We start from the raw sequence: 22,382 nt of genomic DNA on the forward strand, positions 1-22,382 counted from the left end.
AACAAAAGAAACCCCAGACGGGTGAGAAAACACTCTGAGAGCTTTGTATAGCCAAAAAAAAAATCTGGAAAATTCCTCAGGCACTCCTGAGAAAGCATGGTGGTAACACAGCAGCAGAGCACAGCAAACCACATCTGAAAGAAGGCACTACAATGAAAATTCACAGTAATGTTAAGTTCCAGTTTCAGGAGATTACTCAGAGATTTCATTTCCAAGCAATAAGCCCTCTCCACACCTGCAAAAAAAAAAAAAAAAAGAAAAACCCAGGAAGAACATTTTAAAGCAAAGGCAAAGCATACTCACGAGAACTACAGGAAGGTCCTACTGGACTGGTGGGAGGGGTGATTGGCAGCAGTCTCGGATCTATGAATGTTGTGAAGGATGTTGTGGAGGATGTGCTGCTCTTGGCAGGTGGGCTTTCAGCACATGGGCTCTGCAATGAGAAACAGGAGCTGCCTCAGGCGGGCGGTGCTTGGGGCACACACCCTGTGGTGCTCTGACAGAGCTGTTACCTGCCACAAGTGACCCCTCTCCCCACAGGCCCATGCTCCAGCAGTGTCAGAGCCCTCTGGGGCTGCCCTGTGCTCCCTCACATGATGCTTGGGTGCGAGAAAGCCAGGGACAATGAGCAGAGGCACACCAGAATGCTGCCATGGCAGGGAGCAGAAGGTGTGAGTCCAAAAGGGAGAGAAAAAACAAAGCAAGGAAAGAAAGAGAGCAGAGAAGGAGATGGGGGAAAATAAGTGGCACAATGAAATCTGTTAGGCAGCTCAAGACTTCTTATCTTCCTCCCAGATAAAACTTTTAAAGGAAAGAAGTGATGTAGTGAAAAAACTCATTGTAAAAAGAGACAGGATAGAGGAGCTTAAAAAGGCTGGAGCTGAATCCAGGCAATCTGTAATTTATCTCTTACCTTAGTCAGAGGTTTGTTCTGAGGTTCCTGGCAAGACAGTGGCACTTGTGGCGGGTTCACAGAGGAGTCTGTAATTTGGCTTTGCTGGAGGAGATCTGGCAGGAGATAGTTCTGGTTGTTTATACTCCAAAGGCCTTCTTGAGTGTTTGGAATTTGTTTCCCCAAAATCTGATCCTGCATGAGAACATACAGATAAACACTAGATTTAGTTTATTTCCAATGCACTCTGCAACTCCAGTTAATTAGGATGATAAATAATGAGCACATGAAGAGGAGTGCTCTCCCTTGATGCATCATTTAAAGACAAACCCTATGGCAAGATTAAAACCAAAAACTAAATACCAAAGTGTATGGCAAACATCAGAGGTGACAAATCTGGGGTTTACTCCTGAAGTACTCCACAAATATTCTTCATCTGCATTACCTCAAGCACAGAAAAAGAAGGAACTTCAGCCTCAGAGATACCAAGTCAAATGATTTGCTATCAAGTTTCAGACCTGACCTTGGCATACTGCAGACAAAGAAGGCACTTCTTGGTTCTGGATCTGCATTTAGTTTGAAGCCCTTCATCATTAATTTCATTGCTACTTTCCATTTAGGAATTAAGAAACCTTACTCCAGACAGAGGACATTTAGTAGGAGCCAGCATCAGCATTTCCAGTATAGTGACATTTGGTTCTGCAGACCTCCTTACAGCATCCCATGGAAATACTTGTCAATTTTGTGAGGTACCACACAAGCTCTTTCCCTGACAGCGCTATCTATGGAGTCAGAGGTGGGTTTCTGGGAATACATTTTATGTTTTAATTTAGACGTAAAAACTGAAACCAAAATATGCAAGTCAGTATTTGAGATTGGGGAACCAAGCCAGTATGGGGCTTTTTAGTTCAGTTTTCAGTCACAGTCAACTGAACAAAACCAAACCAAATCCCCATTTGAATAACTCGGGCAGTTTGGTACACCCTAACCACTTCAAAGCTGCTCAGGCTGATGGGACAAGGAAAGCAACGCTGGAGATGATGGGGAGACTCCTGGTGGCTGTAGCTGGTGGGTGAAAAAGGGTTCAGAGGAAGGGATGGGAGGCTCCATGAGAAGGGGGGAAAAGACTAAAAGGCAGAAGAGAAATTTATGAGATGTCAACCATCTGCTTGTTCTCCTTCCCATGCTCTTTCCTCCAAACCCACCAAAACACATAACCTCAACTCTTTATCATCCTCCCTCATCCTCAGGGTGGGCCTCAAAGACACCAACATTCTCCTTTCCTTCAAGCAGCCTGGATATGAGGAGAAAGTGGAAACACTGGGCTGGTTTTGCCACAAGAGAAATACTGGTTAATGCCCCATTTATAGTTCTTTTTCCATAGCAGAGTCTTTTCTCCTTGAAGATGGTGGGACAAAGGCCAAGTGGAACTCCCCAGGCAGGAGGGTCACCACTCTGGTCTGAAGTTTAGAGACAACAGAGGTAAAGAAAACTCCTTTTTCTTTCTACCCTGACACAGCTCTGGAGAAAACACCAGTCTCAGAGCGATTTATTTTCCCTATGTGTGAAGCAAGAATACACTCAGTAATATCTAAAAAGGGCCCTGACACCAAGTACAAGTCTTATTACTGTAATTTTTTTCTTGTTTTCAACCACAAAGAACATTGTTCTGCTTTGTCTCTCTTCATCTTTTCTGCGCTGATATTTATCGCAGGGGAAAATCCACATGACTGGAAGCCTCTACTAGAAACTGCAGCTGGAAGGAACCACAACATGACATATGAGAAGACAAGAATTTTTGCTAAGCCAGTAGGGAGAGATAAAGTGGTTTTCCCCTGTTCTGGTAATGTTTTAAGCAGTAGGAGGTCGTTCACTTTAAACTGGAATAAAAAGAAGTCCAGATTTTTAAAATTAGCAACAATGCACACCAACAATAATAACAGTGCTTTTTGTCCAGTGCCTTCACAAAATACCTTGACATCAGAAACTGCTACAGGCCAATAAGAAGGACAAATGAAGAATTGCAATTTTGTACCTAAATGTATGCATTTCTACAGGAAGCACAAAACCTGAAACTACACTTTTTTTTTTTTCCAAGGCTTATAGCTATAATTTGCAATGACTGAGCAGGACTTCAGAGTGAGAATGCTCCCAAGAAGAAATGGATATGGCGTTTATCATGCACATTAATGACCTGACTCCCCCTCACTATACCCACCCCCTTACAAATGGCCAAATTACCTTCTGTTCTGCCACAGTGCTCTGGGGTTTCAGTTCAATTCCATCTGGTACCCTCGTCCTTGAGAAATCTGCAATTCTGCCGCTTAGCAGTTGCCTGGTAACAAACTCCAATTAATGAACAGAACTACTTCAGGGGAAAAAAAAAAGGAAAAAAAAACTACACATAACCATGTTCAAAAGTGAACATAATTAACATTCAATAGTTACACTCAAAGGTTCTTATAAACCCTTAAAAGCAAGCTGATTAGTCTGTGGATCTGCCTGAATGGGCTTGTGCCTGAGGACCACTCACACACAGCAGGAAGCACTCCCCACCTTGACAGAGAGCATCCCTTCAGCTCCCTGCACTTCATCCATCATCTTTCAGACACTCCATAGCTCAGGCAAGTCCCTCAAGCTGTCATTTGGGAAGTGCCTACTTCAAAACTTCTGTCTCCTGTCACACGTTCCCCTGTGGGGTGTAATTATGAGCCACCCTGCTCTCCAGAGAGAGCAGCAGCTGCTCTGCCATGTGCTGCTGTCAGGGACCTCTCTGCCAGTGCCTACTGGGACAGGCTACACTGGAATTTCATCCTGTGAATCAGTCCCTGAAACACGGACCTCCTCACCTTAAAAGGAAACACAGAAAACGTTGCCCAGTGCACAGAGAGACAGAAGAAAGCAAGAGCTGCTGGACTGGCTGGGGCCAAGAGTCCCCCTGGCCCAGCATCCTGCCCTCAACAGTGATCAAAAGCTGATAGCAAAAGCAAGAGTGAGAACAAGGCAAGTGTCTGTTGTGAATTCCCAGTACATCACTGCTTCCTGCACTGCCTGAGGTAGCTTTGCATTTTAAACTTTTTCACCCAAGTGGAACTGCTTCAAACACGTCTTGGCCCCATTTCTGCACACTTCCACCTCAAATGATTTATTTATCCCATTTATTTATTTATACTCATATCTTTTTTACTGCAATCCATTTAAGCCTATTACATTTTTGCCTCCTTTCCAGTAATTATAAAACAGACTGGATTCAGCCAGTGTGAAGGGTTCTACAGCACTATGTGCCAACTGAAATGTAGCAGACTGAAATGAAGGGTTCTACAGTACCATGTGCCAACTGGTAGCAGACTGAAATGTAATTTTTTTCTTTTAAATGATGCCCCATGGGATAACAAAGAAGGTTTGGTGAGAGACCTACTGATTTAAGATGGGTTTGTAGGAGTAGAAATTTTTGTGGCATTTTTCGTTGTTTATTTTTGGTTTTGGATTATCTCCCCATTGAGTGGGTAAATATTTGCATACTAAACTTAGAAGGAATGATAAGATGTGGATTAGGATCAATGGTGAATGCCAGGACCTGTTCTTATTAGGGAAGCAAACAGCAGCTGATCTTAAATAATGTCAACCTCCAACTTAGGAGAGGGAGAAAGTAATTCCTAGCCAAGCACACACCTGCATCCACCTTGTCCAAATGCTGGTAGGAAACAGCCATCAAAGAGCAAAGAGAGGAAACTGAACTATACAAATGAGTCCCAGGATACTCAGTGTTTCAGGGGCATACTGCAGGAGCTGGAGGAGGAAGCACTCTCCAGAAAGCAAGAGAAATTAACATCAGTGGAATAGATGTACTAAACAAGGAGGTAAGACACTGGATCCTATACACTGACACTCTTTCCTTAAAACAAAAAACTAGAGTGGGTGAGGAAGAAGTCTGGCTCATCTCACTGTAAAGAAAAACAAGACCAGAAGTTGCTTTACTGGTGAAACACAGCAGCCCTTAGTCCAGCATGCTCAGAAAGGAGCCTTCTCAGGGTGGTTACCAGGATTCATCCAAGAACACAGGAAGCTCCTTCTCTTGCAAATGTCCCAAGTGTAGTCCTACTGGGGACCTCCAGGAAAGCTGGAATGTGGACATCAGGTGCTGTGCCACAGCCCAGGCATGAACAGGAAAACACAGGCTGGTTTCAGCAGACCAGTAAAACTTGGCCCAATGTGCTTCAGCCAGAGCCCCCACAGAAACACTCCAGAGTGCAAGGGGCTTCAGATCCTACATGCTTTAGAGAGCAAAATACCCCCAAACCCTTCACTTCAGCCAGAATATGCAGTTTCAACACTGGCTGCTCCTTTCAGTAGGATCACTATACTATTTGCTATTTATTTGGCAGCAATCAGGATTTACTTCCTCAAGTATCTTTTAATATAAATGATGTTCAGCCAAGGTGAAGGGACTTTGTTAAAATCAAGATTACACCTATGATTTTACAGGGGCTCTTGCAGTGGCTGTGTGCACAGGAAGGTAAATGTGAGAAGGAGCATCCTAACTGCACCTCTCCAGAGGATGGGTGGATCTCAGACACAGAGGAGATGCAAATAACAAATGCAGAGTTCCAAAGGCAGCGACACCACTCCTTCAAATCATACAGCATGCAAGGATCACAGCAATCTGACACTTACACAGCAAAGTCATTACTACAGGGCAAATCCATATTTTTATGTAGAGTCTTTCTGAGGTCTAGGAAGAATTCTATGACCTAGGGTAAATAAAACTTTTTACAGATCAGAATAAAGTGTTTGGAAGAGGAAGTTTGGAAGAGGATCAGGAGGAAAACAAAGGCATTACAGTAAAAGTCAGCTCTTTCAGGTGCACTGAATAAGCTACAAGATTTTTAACATTCTTTCTCCTCATCTCAGCTTTGAAAATGAACTTCAGAAATGCAAATGAGGAGCATATGCAGGCACAAAAATTCTACCTCTTCAGAGCAGCACAGGGGAAAGGACTGGTATCAGCCCAACACAATAATCTGCCAACAATGCTGTAAATCTGGGCATCTCTGCCTGACACCTGACAAAACTGCATGTGTAATCCTGTCAGAAGAGCCCCATCCCAGAGAGCTCTGTGGCCCTGGGATGCACTTCAAAGTAAATCCTAGAACCTGAATTAAACTGCAGTCTCTTTGCAAGAAAATAAGAAGCTTCATTCAACAATACTAAAACATGTTTCTGTTTGCTGTTCCTGACCCCCTGACTCCCTTCTCTTGGATAGCAAGCTATTCTTGCTCCACTATTTCTCAGCAGAACACACATTTTACATGACAGGTAGAACACCACCAGATGTCAGTCACAAAACCAGCAAGACAAACTGGAAAGCTAGAGAGACACAGTTCAGGTGGGATCAGCTGTGGGACAAGCCCCAGGCCCCAGAATCAGCTGGAAACCACAGCAGATGCAGAATGTCAGTATTAAAAAAACAGCACATTTTACAAAACCATCTCTCCTTTTTATAAACAGCCCTGGTGAAGAAATCAGCTTTTCAACGGCCATTATTTCTCCCAGAGTGAAGAGACTATGTGAACCCAAGGGTCATGTTTGCCTTGTTTTCTCCACTGTAACCTGTATTTGTCATGAAGGAATATAGTTTTTACAGTTATGTTTCCCTCTTCCTTTTTTTTTTTTTTTTTTCCAAAAATTCCATGTAAATGTAGATCAATGTGAAGTAATCCCTATAAAAGCACTACCCAGTATATCCAGTTAAAACAAGACATTTCCTCATTGTCCCAGGGCAGTAAGTCATCAAAGTGTATTATTACCCTGTGCACATCTGATGGAGCAAACATTTACCCCCAGGAGTTCATTAAAATGCAATTAAATTGCTTAATTACAACTGACACAAATGAATGATAGTAACTTCAAAGGAGAGGGAATATTTAGGCATGCCTGCTTTTTCTAAATATTTCGAATTGTGTAACAATAATAATAATAATAATAATAATGCCAACCTTGTGTGGTTTGTGTCATCTTCATCACTGCTGCTGCTGCTGCTGCCTTCATCACTTGAGGAGGAATAATCTGCTGCTTTTAACAAGGAGTTGGCACTGTCCTTCACCTTGGCAAAGGAGCCTGGACTCTGAGCAAAGAAAACTCAGCTGAAGAATCCATTGTAAAACAGCACCTGCTGTATTTTACTGTCCCAGCACATACAGTTATGGTCACATCTATCCCAAAAAAAGCTTTACTAGGAAGCTGATCTGGTTCTGTTGGTCCATCACAGGTGGGTATCTCACACAGGAAAGTGACCTGAGCCAAAACTGGACACTCTGCTGAGGACCTGAGCTGGACACAAGTCAGACCTGGACTGAGAGCACTGGGCTTGAGGCAGCCTCACACATCCCTCAGATTGACTCATGAGTGACAGCAAACTCACACACCAAAAGAGAGCTGTCTGCACAGACAGAGCCCTCAGTGAAAACGATGGACAAATCAAAAATATCAGTGGATTTAAAAGAACTTACTGCAATCTGGCTTGGATGAGAAACTTTTTCAGGCTTCTGATGCAACTGCACGTGGTTCTGGGACAAAACATTCTCTGCCTTGGCCAGTCCTGGATTCCCTGGGGGTACAAAAACCCAAAAGTTTCTTTTTTTAAGTATACAATCAGCAGGTGAGAGAGCAAGACCAGCACACATAGCTACGACCCAAAGCAGATACCAGTCTCTGCTGACAAACTTCTCTTTTCTCTTTGTTGCAAAGGAAAATCTCATTGCTTGTTTCCCAGTGGTTCTAGATGCTGCAATATTACATACATAAATTGATACAGGTGCACTTTAATGCAAGAGTAAGACAAGCAAACCAAACCCTTGGCAACACACTCCCACTGCACATCAGCCACAGTTCCATGGAAAGGGAGCAAGGGAAAAGGTGAGGGCATCCTAATCCCTTCCTCTGATCCTCTTCTTGAGGAGAGACAGCTCCTCACATCATCAGCTGCTGGTCACACTCCAGCACCAAAGGGCCAGGCAGCTATTTCCTGTGACTGCAGACATGGGGGTCAGCAAGAAAGCTCAGGAGCCTGAGCCCCCTACACACCTCTGGGAGAGAGGTGCTGCCATGATTTGGCCTTCATAAAACTGTTACAGAAAAACAGTCCAAAGAGTCTCATTATTTAAACCCAACTGGGTGAGGTCAAACAGCTGTGCTAAACTGCAAACCTCCCTGAGAAATGTGGGCCCCCATTGCCTGCAAGCACTGGGAAAAGCAAAAGAAGCCTTGAAGGGATGCTCTGCACACAAACCCTGACACAAGGGAAAGGAGAGAAAGCCACTGTCCCCATATCTTGCCCTGGGACACGCTGGCCAGCTCAACACTTGCCTTTTTCAGCAGTTTCTCCCATGACTACTCCACTGTTACCAAAAGGACTCCTTGTGAGTTAAGGGGGAGAATTCAAGCTCACACAAACTAGGATTCCTATTTGGTAATTTAGTTTTGTCACAATGGTTTCATGTCTTCATCCATTTTGCAAAGCTTTCAAAACTCACAATTCCTTACTGGTCAATAAGCAACTAAGCAACTCAGCAGAACTATTAGCTTTAAAGTATTTATAGCCCTTTCCTCCAATTCATTATCCCTGTGGGTTTGGGAAAGCAACAAACTCCATCTGAAAGGCCATATGCCAGAACTAGCTGTAATTTAATGACACTTAAGAACTCAAGGAGACAGTTTAAACCACAAGGGAGGTTTTCTATTCTTTCCATTTCTGGTGAGATTTTTGTTTCCCTATGCCAAAATAGCACAGGAGTTACACATCACATGGACTCTGCAAAGTTGAGCTGGGCTGTTGCATGTTGTTCAACTCTGTTATTCAAACAAAAAATGACATAAGAGCAAAAAGAAACAAAACCCAAGCAATTTAAACTGTGCTTTGGATTTCTCTTGAAGAAAAGCTTCCTATTCTGGGTAGCTAGTAAAAGCAAAACTGGCTTGATTGTGTAAGTGTAATAAATAAGCAATTTGTTCTCATTTATCAAGGGCTTTTAAATTAACAATGTAAACCTCAATATAAAAATAAATTACCTCATAAGATCACTGGGGTGGTTTGAGAACATTTTTTGCATCCACCCTGCTTTGACCTGGATTCCCCACGTTCCCAATCTTCAGTGGCCAACCTGGATGCAAGGCCTTGTGACACACCAGAGCTCTGTGAGGGGCTACACAAGAGCTGCCCTGCAGCTGACCCATGGCAAACACCCGTAGGAGTAGCAAGAGAGAAAAAAAGCTGCCCACTTCTCCACATCCCCATCTGCCAGAACCTCAGCAACCAGAATCTGTACTGCAAAACACCTCACAACCACGAGCAAGCTGCTGCATTCCTACACTACCTGACAGCAAAGGAGACTACCAAGCTGTACTTTGCCTAAATCAGATGGTTTTATCTTCCTTTTAACTTCTAATGCCCTTGTTTTTTCAATTCCACCATCTTTCTGCACGTATAAGAATATTGGAGATGTATTTCATAATGTGCTGTAGAGAGAGATTTATGCTTCCTTTTGCCAGTACATTATTAGAGTGCAGAAATATTAGTGTACATCGACTGCTCAACTGTATCATCTTATCAGTGGGCAGTGCAAAGAGCAGAATTTGCCAATAAGTCAATATCAGTATTGAATTACATCTGTATTTCTGGAATGTTGGCTCTGCTGAGTTTCAATTGTGTCACTAACTGAAACAGAAATGATTTTTTTCCAATTCTTAATTGAGGCAATTCAAAGTTTCTATATGAAAATATATTCACAGTCACTTTTCTGACTCAAAAGAGGAAGTACTTATATTTTAGGAACATAAAATCCAGAGGGCTTTCAAAAGCCTCTCACCAGAGGATGTCATTAAAAGGACATATCCCATTTGCAATGCAGAACTTGACACCCTGCAGAAGACCATTTCATGTGACAGGAGTTTAGTACATTCTGATTGATGGGTCTTTGACTTAGAAATCACCTGAGGTTGACCAGCTGCTCTGATGAGATCCCATCTCCCACTGCTTGGTGCCAGGAGTGCTGCTGCTACTGTTCAGCTTCAGAGCATGTCCCCCAGGAGATGACTGATGAGTGTTACTGAACAGAAAGACAAAAAGCAGATGAGACTCTTGTGTGCTGGAACAGAGACTGGAACAGAGCTCCTGCTGTTAAAGTACGAGGTCATACTCTGGGTAACTAAAAGTTTATCTCCATTGCTGCTCCAAGCAGGGCCACCCAGGAGTGAGAGATGATGGAGGGGACAGTTTCCTCTGGGCAGTCATCCTGGGAGACTACAGAGATTCCCCAGTCATTACAAAATATCCTTCCATATTATATCTCCTTGGACTCTTCAGAGTCAAGTGTCAGTCCTCATTCCAAAATCTCATGGCTTTACAACTCAAGAAAACTGCTCCACTATCTTCCTAGAAGATACATCAGTAGTCACTTATCAATGGAGAATGAAATGCATTGGACAGTAAAATAAACTGCCCAGCCAGTGGCTCAACCAGAAACCCAGTCCCAGAAGTCACTCATTTGTAACACTGACAATTACTTATACATTTCTTTTCTGCTTTGCCTCCTGTAATTCCCAAGTGGGGAGCATTTAGGGCTTGATTTCACTTGAAAGTTATTTCAGACGATGTTTCTGACTCTGACTCATCAGAAATGCTGCACATCACTTTGTTATTTCAGCTAAATCTACTTCACTTTCCAGGCTCTCCAACCCATTCTGTTCCCTGATTAGACATCCAGTGGGGGCTGCCCTTTACTGCTGAGCTCTAGACATCCTTGGTCTTTTCTCCTGGGATATGAAAAAAGTACACCAGCCTTAAGGGCAGACTGCCAAAATTGTCACAATACATCTACAAGCTGCCTGTTCAAGCTACTATCAGGCAAAACAAGCAGCACAAGCTGTAATTAAAAGTGCCTGTACAAGGAGTTGAGGTCAGACCCCCCTCACCAAAGCATCCAGACACCCGACTGTCCTTAGAAACCAATGCCACTGGCACTGAGGCGGAGCATCTGCCAGATACTTCAGTTTTCCTACTGACAATAAAGCAGCATAAAAAAATTACTTTAAGCATAAAACACAGTATAAGCACAGTGTATGTGTACAAAGTATACAGTGTAAGCTTACTTTTGGAATAAGCATAAAACACTTTAGAGCTTACCTTGAAAGGCATCTCTGATGGCCAGGCTGATCCCTGCTGTAAAATTTCGAAGTTGTCCTTTCTGGAACCTTAAGGATTTAATCAAACATTTCAAGGTTGCTACTGATATTCTAGATTCAGTCAATAAACCTAATGCTTTTCCTGTATCAATGAAAAAATAAGACTAACCAACAGAAATGAACAATAGTTCAGTGGGACCTGGGGGAGGTATTCCATGATATCAGCACTGGAAGCCACAAGTCATCAGCAGGTGCTTCCAGTTTGCTCCCAGCCAGTGCAGTCTATCAGGGTGCAGACAGAAAGAGGTTTGCACCTTTCCCCAGAGTCAGTATCACTCCTGGTCAATATTGAAAGCAGACAAGGAAAGGCACCTGCAGTCACTGAATGCAGCTGGATCCCCAGCTTGTGGATTACCTTATCTTGTTACCACAGGCTGGGGAATGAGACACACACCCACCCCAACTGCAAAGTAATAAAATAAATACACACATGGGCATATGGATTCCTGCTCAAATAGTCTTGGACTTGTTCTTAGAAATTCTTTTAGAAAGAGAAATACACCATCACCTCAATTACACAAACTAACAAACTTTTACACAACAAGTCAGACCTTTTCACCAAACAGGCTGCTAGAAATACCTGGTCTAACAAAAGAGATTTGTCTGCAATCACAGATCCTACAGATATTGTATGTGTGCAGACATTATACACTGTGCTGACTTGGTATGGACTGGTTTTTGGTAGCAGGGGAGGGCCACGGAAGCGGCTTCTGTGAGGAGCTGCTAGAAGCTTCCACCATGTCTGACAGAGCCCATCTGTGAGGGCTCTGAAGATGGACGTGCTGCTGGCCCAGTTAGAGAGGTTGATAATGCCTCTGTGATGACATATTTAAGAAGAAAATCCTAACAGCACACTGGCAGTTTTTTTCCAGGGCTGGCAAGGTGCCACCGCCAGGGCCATTCCGGCAGAGCCCTGGCCACGTGCCGCCGCAGCCGCCGCCATCTGGGTGCGGCCTGCGGCGAGCCCGGCCTGCACGGCCGCCCCAGCCAGCCCCGCTGCGGGCAGAAGGGCAGGGGCGGCAGCGGCTTCTCCTTCCCGGTGCCCTGCACCAAGAGAGGCGTTAAACAGCGCCAGCGCCGCGGCGGCCGCCTCTGCCCACACAATGGCAGCAGGGCCGCCTGGCCAGCAGTGAAAACATGGAGGGTGAACCTAAACCTAAACCCGACACTGAACCTAAACAAAATCAACCCCTCAGTGCTGTGGGGTCCTGCAGGAGTCTTTGAATTGGTGGAACTTGTTGGCAATGGTACCTATGGACAGCAGTTTTACTTCTAGTCAAAGAGGAGGAGGTGAAGACATGTGAGAGAAACAACATGGTGACACCAAGGTCGATGGAAAAAGAGGAGGAGGAGGTGCTCCAAGTGCCAGAGCTGAGATTCCTCTGCAGGCCGTGGTGAGGAGCATGGTGAAACAAACAGTTCCCCTGTAATGCATGAAGTGCACAGGGGATGCAGAGATCCACTCACAGCCCATGGGAAAAGTGCTCACACAAGAGTGGGTGGATGCCAGAGAAAGCTGTGATCCAGTGAGACACCCGAATAGAGAGAGAGGGCCCCTGCTTCCAGAGATAGAGAGAGAGGACCTTGCTTCCAAATTAGAGCAGCCTGCCCTTAGAGGATGACACCCTGTGGAGGGGTGAACCATGTTGGAGCAGTTTTGGGAAGACTGTTTGCCTGTGGGAGGGACTCCCATTGCTGCAGTTTTGGCAGGACTGCTGCTCATGAGATTGGAGCCACGCTAGCAAAGTTCAAGGAGAACTGTCTCCCATGGGAGGGACCCCATGGCACAGCAGACGAAAGACTCCTCTCCCTGAGCAAACAGAAGATCTCAGGTGACAAACAGACTAAAAGCCCCACGCCCTGTCTCCCTGCAATGTCGGTGAAGGAGAGAGGGGCTGAGGGAAAAAAAGCTGTTTTAAAGGCTTATTTTACTTCTCATTATCCTCCTCTGACTCTATTAATGATAAATTTACTTTATACCTTTAAATTTGAACCTGTTTTTCCCTTAGAGTGTTTTTCTCCCGGTCCTCATCTTAACTCATGAGCCCTTTGTTAATTTTTTCTCTCTCCTTTGCTCAGCTAGGAGCAAAAGAAGGTGAGTGAATGGCTTTCGTGGGTGCCTGGCATTTGGCCAGTGTCAAACCACGACATACACACAAACATAAACCCACACCACCAACCTCCCTGTAAATTTGCATCTTTCTTTCTAGATTAGTGTAACCCAGTTTATACACAAGCAACGAGATTTTCAGAGCTTCATGCAGTGCAGAAGGTGGATACGACACATTGCAGTGCAATCAACCCCCGAGAGAGCCAAACACCCTGAGTTTTACCCACCTTTGGGGGCTGCTCTTTGCTGTGGCTCGTGCTCCAGAACACGTCGTCCAGCCCAGGGCTGAGCGGAGCTGTCACCATGTCTGACAGGGAGCTACTGTGGCACACGTCCTTACTAGGCCGGAAATTCTCACACTTGAAACAAACAACACATGGTGAATTGCACTTCCCTGCCTACCAAACAGGTTGCAGTCTCAACAGAGATCAATGGTTCTGGAGAGCGGAGATTAAATATTTACTAAGTGTAGCAGAAATATTGTGTCTGGATAGAGCCCTACCCACCTTGCTCACCGTGCAGTGAGCTATTCATTTCCAGCATGTTAAGCACAGAAATCCCAAGGTGAAGGGTACAAAAAAAATAAATAGTAAAAAAATCTATTCTCTCTATGTATATATACATATACACACACCCCCCCCCCCTTTCTTAAATCTGAGGAGAAGCAAATAGGTCACTGGCAATGCACAGGGAACTAACTACCTGGATGATGCAAAAAATGCTGTGGAGTCACTACATTTCATTCAAACCTGGACAATGCTTCCACTGCACAATTTCCATAGTCTAATCACTGTGGGAACCCACCTCCCCTAAGACATTGACATACAAGATATTCTTTGCATGGCCACCACCAACCCACAGTCAGTGGAGGCAAATTGCCTGCTGCAAACACTTTTAAGTGCTCCACTGATTATGAGGGGATCCTGGTTTTCCTCTGAAACAAATTTTTCAATTACTTGAAAAAAAGAAAGAATGCAGCAAGAAAGAATGTAATTATGCTCAGATTACACCCTCATGGGTAGTCAAGTCCAGGTGATCCCAATGCAGCCACCTGTGTTTAAAACATCTCTAAAGGTGTCCAATTAGAGCACTAGGACAGCAAAAACCCCAATCACAGCACGGGGAGGGGAAGGAATCAAGTTACTTCCTTACAAAATCTTCACTTTAAGGGAACAAGAAGTAAGCAGAGTAAAACTCAAGCTAAAATATTCAACACTTGGTTCTCTGATTCTTTCTGTATGTAAAAGAAGAAATCTACACTCTGATCACCTGCTGCCCCAGTGTCTGCCAAAGAGGAAGAAACTCAGAGTTAAACGTGTCAGCTGAGAGTACTGCCTTGCTGAAATGAGAAGTCCTCTTGGACACAAGACCGAGACAGAGCACACAGAAAGTCTGTCTGAGCTGGGCGTGTCTGCAGGGCAGATGCTGCTATGTTGGAATCAGTTTGATATTACAGAAATAGAAGAAGTATTAGAGAAATGCCTGAAGCTGTACCACTCTGGGCTTCACCTCGTCTGATCTCCCATGCAATGCTGGGCCAGGGCTCTCTGGGAGGTGCCTCTTCCTCAACCACATGGCAAGACCAGCACCTCCAACACTTGGAGGCCTAAGAATGAAGTTTGCATTTTTTTCTGAGTCAGAGTTCAAACTCCTGTGTCTCAACTGATTTACTGCACCTCAGACCAGAGGCACATGCAGTACACTTTCCCCAAAGAATGACTTAGATGAGTATTTTATTGATCTATCCAGTAAGTCTATAAAATTCTCCAGTTTCTTCATCCTAAAAAGCAAACCACAGTAACTAGAACTTCACACAGCTTTCAAGAATTTAATAGGATTATGAACTCTCTATAACCGTACAAGACTGAATTTCATGGGAACAACTTTCAACGTCAATGAAATATCAACAGGAAGTAATTCCAAAACCAGATAAAAGATGCCAAAGATGTCTCATTGCAACCTCCCAGACCTGTATGGCAAAGTCAACTGCCCAAACCAGTCCTGAGAAGTTCACTTAGTTATTCAGGTGCTTTTCCTGCCTTTTTGGGAGAATATGTTGTGTTGACTCTCTTTACAGAAAACAGCTTTTTCAGCAGTTGTATCATAAATGACGGCCTTTCGAAACACCTTTTTGTCCAACATGATTGTCTCTAATAACAGTTTTTAGTTAACCAGAATTATTTGAGCAGCAAAGTGCTCACCTGAAGAGATTCATTGTGGGTACAGGAACAGGTTTTGTAGCAGGTGTATTATTATCAGAATACAGGAAGATTTTCTTTTCCTTGCCACTTTTTCAACAACATACATATATTTCTTTTTAAATTCCAGCCTTTGAGTCCTGCTGATTACTGGGAAAGTATTTGTGTTTAAAAGCATGGATAAGCTTTGCTGAGTCATGATATAAGTGACTGAGTGAATCCAAACTCTGCCCAGTACCCCAGCTCTATGTAAAGCCAGGAACAGACACCTGCTTCCACAAGCAAGCCAAAATCATCTCAGATAACCCCCAAAATTAGTGTTTGATATTCTCCTTAGGTTTGTATAGGGAAAAAAAATTAAACCCCCCTCCCCACCTAACAGTGATTCTAAACTGTAGAGATTTGAACCTTAAATTGCTTTTCTTGTAAGTAATATCTAAAGAATAGCAGCTCTCCTCAAGCACAGAAAGCACTGCTAGAGTGTTACCTACCGTGTGTCCTCAAACCATAAAGGGACATGTAACTGAGCTAAGGAAAAGAACACTTTGATTCACAAAATGATAACATAAGGTGATCCAGCACCAAAGACTCATTACTAGAGTTAGTTTAAAACCATTTAGAAGCAAGAAGTTTTAAAAAGAGGCTGTGCTGCTTTTTGAAGGATGCCCAAGTTACTAATTTGAACTGAATCTACACAGAGGAGATAGATTAAGTGCAAGTGTTGTTAGGAAACAGCATAAGGAAAAGGATTTTCTTAAACTTCTGAGCAGGTACTCTGGGATACTAGGGCACTCCATGGCTTTACACACAGCTAGCTCTTGTAATATTGTTAGATTTCTTGTTCTGATTCAGTCACATCACCCCTCACAATAGAGACTATCCACCTAGCAAATCCTATAGGAAAACCACAAGAGTTAATTAAAAATGGAGCTTATTTCCACTAGTCAGGCAGCAGGAGATGCTGGGCAGAAGATCAGACTCAGTGACTTTGTTCAAGAAGCCTCTGTGAAATTCTGCAAGCAGTCCAAAACAGCTCACCCCACACCACCACAACCAGAGAGCCAGATCTGCTGTGTACTGTGGCAAACACAAACCTGGTACAAAGCAGGTGGAATTGCTACACTCTGAATCTCACATTTCCCTCAGCAGACACATAGGATGTAAGGCATTGAGAAATCATGCTCCCTTCACCTCAGGAGCTGTGTTAAGTTTTTCAGTGAAATAATTCTGAGAGAGATCTGGGCATCCAGGGCCACAAGATCTCAGAGAATATGACTGTTGAAAATAAGAAGCCATTTTTGTCTGAGCAGAGCAGTGCTGGCAGATGATCCCTCTCTGACAAACCTGGCTAGAAGTTCTTCAGTGCAACACCTGTGATGAATTCAGCTTGCATTTTTAACTTTTATTTTAAATCAACTAGGCACCCACATACTGAATTTCACAAGTACATTTCTGTGTCTTTTAATCTCCAGGTGACTACCTGACCCATCACTTGTATTGCCTAAACACCTCCTGCAGTTAACGCAGGCAGTGTGTCCAAACATGCTGCCATTAGCAGCAACAGCTGCTCCCAACCAGCAAAGGGAAAAATAACCCTTCAGGGGATTTATAAATTACCCATTGAAGCTCATGTGGACTCCATGGGAACACAGCAGGCAGCAGCACAGATTGGCTTCTCCCTGACCACATGCACTGTCAGCTGGAGCTCTGCCTTGTGAGGGGGTACCAGGGCCCCTCCCAGCAGACACTGAAATCACGCAGCAACCACTGTGCATCACTTGCTGCTATTATCCTTAAGTAACACCATCACTCTGAACAGCAGACATTTTCTGTAGTGTAGTTTCCATCAAGAAATGTGAAAGAAGTTGGTAAATACTGCTTCGTTCCTCACCACTCCCCATAGCAGCTCAGAGAGGTGCTACAAAATGGGAAAGCACTGACAGGGTGCAGAGGAATGATCACCTGTCCGAGGTGAAGCAGCCTCTCATCCCAGCAGTGGCACCCAAGCAGGGCAAGACTATTCTCTGTGCAGCCACTGTACTCCTGCAGAATCCCAAATGCCCTGCAATAAGCTATGGATGCTCCCACGGCTATCACAGGGCTGAAATATTTGCCTCAGGGAAGCTGCCAGCCTCTGCCCAAGGCTAAGCTACAAATGTCCTTCTTGTAGACCTTGCAATAGCTCTCCAGTGATTTGATGCGGCAAGCCAGGCCATCAAGTCAGCCCACTTACAATACTCGTGACTTGAAACAACAAACAGGCCCTGGAAAAAAAGGATGTGAGATGACAAATATAAATATTTTTCCAGGTAAAAGCTATCAGGTGAAATGAGGCCTTTCTGCTCACAACATCTGTTTCTGGTGATTTTTCCATCATCAGCAAACAGCAAAGCAAGCTGAAGAGGAAAGGCACAGGGAAGCTTTGACTCAGAAACACTAAGAGCCAGCTATCATCCACCTCCCAGACTCTGAGACTCGCTCCAGGGCACGAGCCAAAGCAGGATAAGGGAGAGCTGCTTCCTCAAATCCTCCTACTGGGGAATTTCAGCTACTCTGGTATCTGCTGGGAAAGCAGCATGGTGAGCTAAAGGCAATCCAGCAGAGTCCTGGAATGCAGAGGATAATTTTTCCAGCCAGGTGATAGGCAGCTCTGCCAGGGGGGATGCAATACTGGCCCTGAGGGTCACCAGCACAGGGGAGCTAATCAGTGAATTCAAGGCTGGAGGCCGCTGGGGCTGCAGTGATCACACACTGGTGGAGTTCATAGTCCTGAGGGATATGGCTCAGGAAAGGTCAGAACCCTGAATTTTAGGAAAGTACGGAAAGAAATTCTTATGATGAGGGTGGTGCAACACTGGAGAAGGTTGCTCAGAGAGGCTGCACATGCCCCATCTCTGGAAATATTCAAAACCAGGCTGGACAGGGCTCTGAGCAACCTGATCTATCTGAAAATGTGCCTGCTCATGGCAGGGAGGTTGGGCTAAGTGACTCTTAGAGGTCCCTTCTGACCCAAACCATCCTATGACTCTGTGACCTTTCATGCAGGATGTTCACCTGAAGCTCATGCCAAGCAAATCAACAATGGGTTTAGGATAATACAACCTGATCTCATAATAATAAGCCATAATTGCAGGTATACTCAGAGGAGCATACAGGCCCTCACTGCTGCTTTGGAGAGGCAGTGTGACATGCTCTGAAAGCAGCTGAGCTGCCACCAGTAACTCATCCTCCTCTGCACCTGTCGTGCCTAGAAGCAGCCCTGCCCTCCTCCCCAGGCTGCGCAGTACCTGCACTAGCAGGGCTCTCTGTGGTGCAGGGGTGCAGGGGCTGGAGCTGCTCCCGGATCCCATCCTGGGCTGCGCGGTGGCCTCATGTCCCAGCGCCGCTGGCCACAGGGAGGGCTGCATGCTGTCACTCTTCTTTGCTCGCTCCTCGGCCTGGGAAGGACAAAAGCAGCAGCATATTGCACAGAGAGCCCAGTCTGTGGGCTGGATGCTGTACCATGGCAGCACAGAGCACACCACCTCTGATGGACCTTCCCACCAAGGAGGACAGCCCTGGCACAGCACAAATCACCATTTCCTCTCCATTTGCAACCCTTCCTTCTCCATCAACTTTCCAAATGCAGCAAGGGGAAGGCTTTGAGTTTCCATCTGCTGTATTCCAGGCCACTCCTTTGGCTGCAGGCTGAGATTTTAGCTGGGAGGAATCATCTGTCTATACTTACCCTTGACAACATGCAGCCTGTTTTGCTGTGCATTAATTACCCCCTTCCACAGCACTGACATTACTGCACGTTGCTTTCTACCTTAAAACACTTTCAACACTCTGTCTTTTGGTATGTTACTTGTGAGAAAGACTGAGGTACATGATCTAGAAGGAATGAATTTTCCGAGGGCATTGCTCATTACAAAAGTCGTTATCCTGTGGTTTTGACCCCACTACGCTTTTCAATTCTGTTCAACATGACTAATTCCCATTCTCTAATGTAAATCTTTGGCATATCCTCTGATTCAACAGCCTGGAAACAGCTCTACACAGTAAACTAGAGATTAAAGCCACAAAAATAAAAAATACCATGTTATCTGTGTCAGGGTGGGCATTCTTAACAGTATCTCTCACTATATCTGGATGTTTGTGCCTCTATCAGAAAGGTAAGCATATTCTTAGCACAGCCTACAAACTGCTGAGGACATGGAAAGTTATTCCACTTTGTCTCACTGTGGAAAAAAGAAGACCAAAACCTAAAAAAAAAACCCTCTTACTAAAACAAGCAACCACAGCCAAACACCGTGAAATTCTAGCTCCAGTGAACATGCTCTTGAGGCCACATTTTCATTACCTGCAACTCGTAATAATGAAAGGCAAATTTTACTATAAGCAAGGAAGAAAATGTAAAAGCCAGAGATGATAATTCACCCCCCAGCTCTGTGCCCAAGGGGAGCTGGCATGAAAGGCTTTATGATCCAGATGCAAACTCATGCAGGTGACACTTTGGGCTTCCAGAACTAATGCCAACCCCATCCAGGCACTGAGCTAGCTTGGAGTCTGCCTCCCAGCTCCTTCACTCTGGTGCTGGTGGGACCAGATTCAGCACAGAGTGAGCTCACATCTGGGCACAGGTCTGCAGGGGAAAGTTGTCCTGACCTGCTGGGACAGGATAAGCACAATGGCAAAGACAAGGAACTCCCAAGGGAGGATTCTGCACCCCCAAACATTAAACTTGAGGCTTTGGAGGTGTTAGGATTTTTTGTGTGTTTTAAATGTCTCAATGAAACTGTAATTCTCAAGCTCTTCTGTGTATTGATGATTGGTCCTAGAAATGGGAGCTCTAAAAAGTACAAACAAACTCACTCTTGAGTAGGCTACCACTGTCTCCATGCAGGTGGCTCTCAACAGAGGAACTAACATCTCTCTGGCTAATGAACTGGAAAAGATCAGTACCAACAGGAGCAAAATCACTGACTTATCCCTGTTAAAAACAGTTACAACTTTAAAGCATTTTTAGATCCTTGCAAATAGTTAAGACTGCTGACAAAGAAGTCTCAACCAAAAAAGGAAACCAATTATCAATTCAGTGGAAGGATCTGTGACTTCCAAGAAGTTCTGAGATTAAGTAAATAATATTGTACAATATCCTTAAAACTCAAACATATTATTGTAGCCATAATGACAAAATCCTCATGCTGTGAACCTAAGAATCAACTAATCTGCAACTAATTACACTAAATTAAAAGTTAACAGTGACTGCACACTAAATTCTGTAACATACATTTTGCTATCAAGGAGTCATTTACAAAAGACATGCCAAAACAAGAGATGAGTATCTAAGACAGTATTTTATTGGTTTTTTGTCTTCGAACTGCAGTAAAGTAGAAAATAAATTAATCATCAGAGTTGCATTTTCACCCATTAAAGGCCTAGAAAAAGCAAAGCTTTTCTATTGACTTTGATGTTGTGTATTTAGAAACAGCAGCTTACTTCTCTGTCCACACTCAATTTGCTCCTCGGTTGGAATAAGACCTAGCCCTCCATCATCAAACAAATACTGATTTCAAGAGCAGTTCATTCAAATTTCAGTAACGATTTGCTTAATCAGTCAGTACAAGAAAGCCTTTAGAACCAGGGCATTTGTGGTTTTGACAGTTAGGTTGTACTTCAAACAAAATTACTCTCGTTTTCACAAACTGCTCCTCTAACAAGGAGCTGAATATCTTTTGTTTTTCTAACTTCATGCTGCTGCTTATCTGTTTGTAGACTCTATTCAGTTACTGAAATTCATCATTTCACCAATGCTAGCAGTTACATTTAACTGTTTATCAGTACAGGACATTTCAACTCAGCACACACGCACAAGATGACAGCAGCAAGGTGTTAAGAAGCTGCACTGCATTTTTCCTATTTACATGTGCATGAGCTCTCCTCATTTTGGAGGATTTGGGGAAGATACTCTGCCATAACTGCACAGAACATCAGATCCACTCTTCTACTGAGGAGGCACCTGTGAGCTGCTGAGATTTTGACCCAGACTTTAGTGACACAACAAATCATCAGCTGTAGAGCTTGGTTAACCAGTCAGGATTATTTAAAAAAGCATGCTAGGAATGAGGAGATAACATGGAAATGGACCCAGAGCTTTTCATGACATGGTGACAGTGACCAGAGCTGGTGGGTAGAATACTGTAGGAGTTAGCAAAGGAGGAAAATGGATTACAGGCTGGCTATCCCTGATCCATCAAACCTTATCCTGGGACATAAAAACCAAGAAAAGGCATCACAGCCTGCTTGCTGGGGCACAGAGATCTGAGCTCAGGAGGCAGATGCTGTTCTATGCCCGGGTCAGTTCTGTGAACCCTAATATCAGGCAACGACCTCTATTAAACCTCAGGTGGTATTACCTCATTTCATGCCTCTCTGAAAGACAAGAGAATTACACCTATTGGCCAGAAGAACCTCGTTTCTCCACTCACCAATCAAACCCTTCTCTCAACTCAAACAGAAGTGACAGAACAATCCTTCCTTTCCCTTATCCTCTGAATATTAATGGAAACTGAAGACTGTAGCATAAGTGTGTAGAAAGATGGGTCAAGCTCCAAGTAGGTTTAAAGATCAGTCTGTTCTCTGCTTCAGCATTCCTACAGCATCATAAACTACAAAGCACCAAAATGCTGCCCTGGCCAAGACAGTACCTCTTTGCTTGTGCTGCTTGATGGAGGATGCACTCCTGCATTTGAACTCTTGGAAGGCTCCTTCTTCTTCTGCTTGTGGTCATGCTGGAGAGACAGCAGCTGTGTCTGATCTTTGGGGAGGGTTCTGTGCATCTTCCTGTTGTGCTGCACATCTTCCATCTTCTGAAAGCAGAGTGATGAACCTCAGAGACAATGATGCCTTGGAGGACAACCAAGTTGCCTGCTGGGGACAGTGCCTTTTCAAAGAACAAAGT

General features: G+C 44.2%; 1 protein-coding gene across 2 annotated transcripts in view; it reads right to left on the reverse strand.

Annotated features, from left to right (window-relative positions):
• NRK (Nik related kinase) overlaps positions 1-22,382 on the reverse strand; it is an 89,572-nt gene that overhangs the window by 18,055 nt on the left and 49,135 nt on the right. Inside the window, exons 14-23 of one of the 2 annotated variants that reach the window (XM_038164568.1) lie at positions 22,129-22,287; positions 18,727-18,876; positions 13,469-13,600; positions 11,073-11,140; positions 9,881-9,996; positions 7,402-7,499; positions 6,889-7,016; positions 3,134-3,227; positions 914-1,087; positions 304-433 (exon numbers count right to left, since the gene is read on the reverse strand). In XM_038164568.1, the coding sequence (XP_038020496.1) occupies positions 304-433; positions 914-1,087; positions 3,134-3,227; positions 6,889-7,016; positions 7,402-7,499; positions 9,881-9,996; positions 11,073-11,140; positions 13,469-13,600; positions 18,727-18,876; positions 22,129-22,287 (1,249 nt within the window). Of the gene's footprint in view, positions 1-303; positions 434-913; positions 1,088-3,133; positions 3,228-6,888; positions 7,017-7,401; positions 7,500-9,880; positions 9,997-11,072; positions 11,141-13,468; positions 13,601-18,726; positions 18,877-22,128; positions 22,291-22,382 lie in introns of both variants that reach the window. The other variant, XM_038164567.1, reaches the window with a different exon arrangement.

Source organism: Motacilla alba, chromosome 4A, assembly GCF_015832195.1.
Source record: "Motacilla alba alba isolate MOTALB_02 chromosome 4A, Motacilla_alba_V1.0_pri, whole genome shotgun sequence".
NCBI classification, from domain to species: Eukaryota; Metazoa; Chordata; class Aves; order Passeriformes; family Motacillidae; genus Motacilla; species Motacilla alba.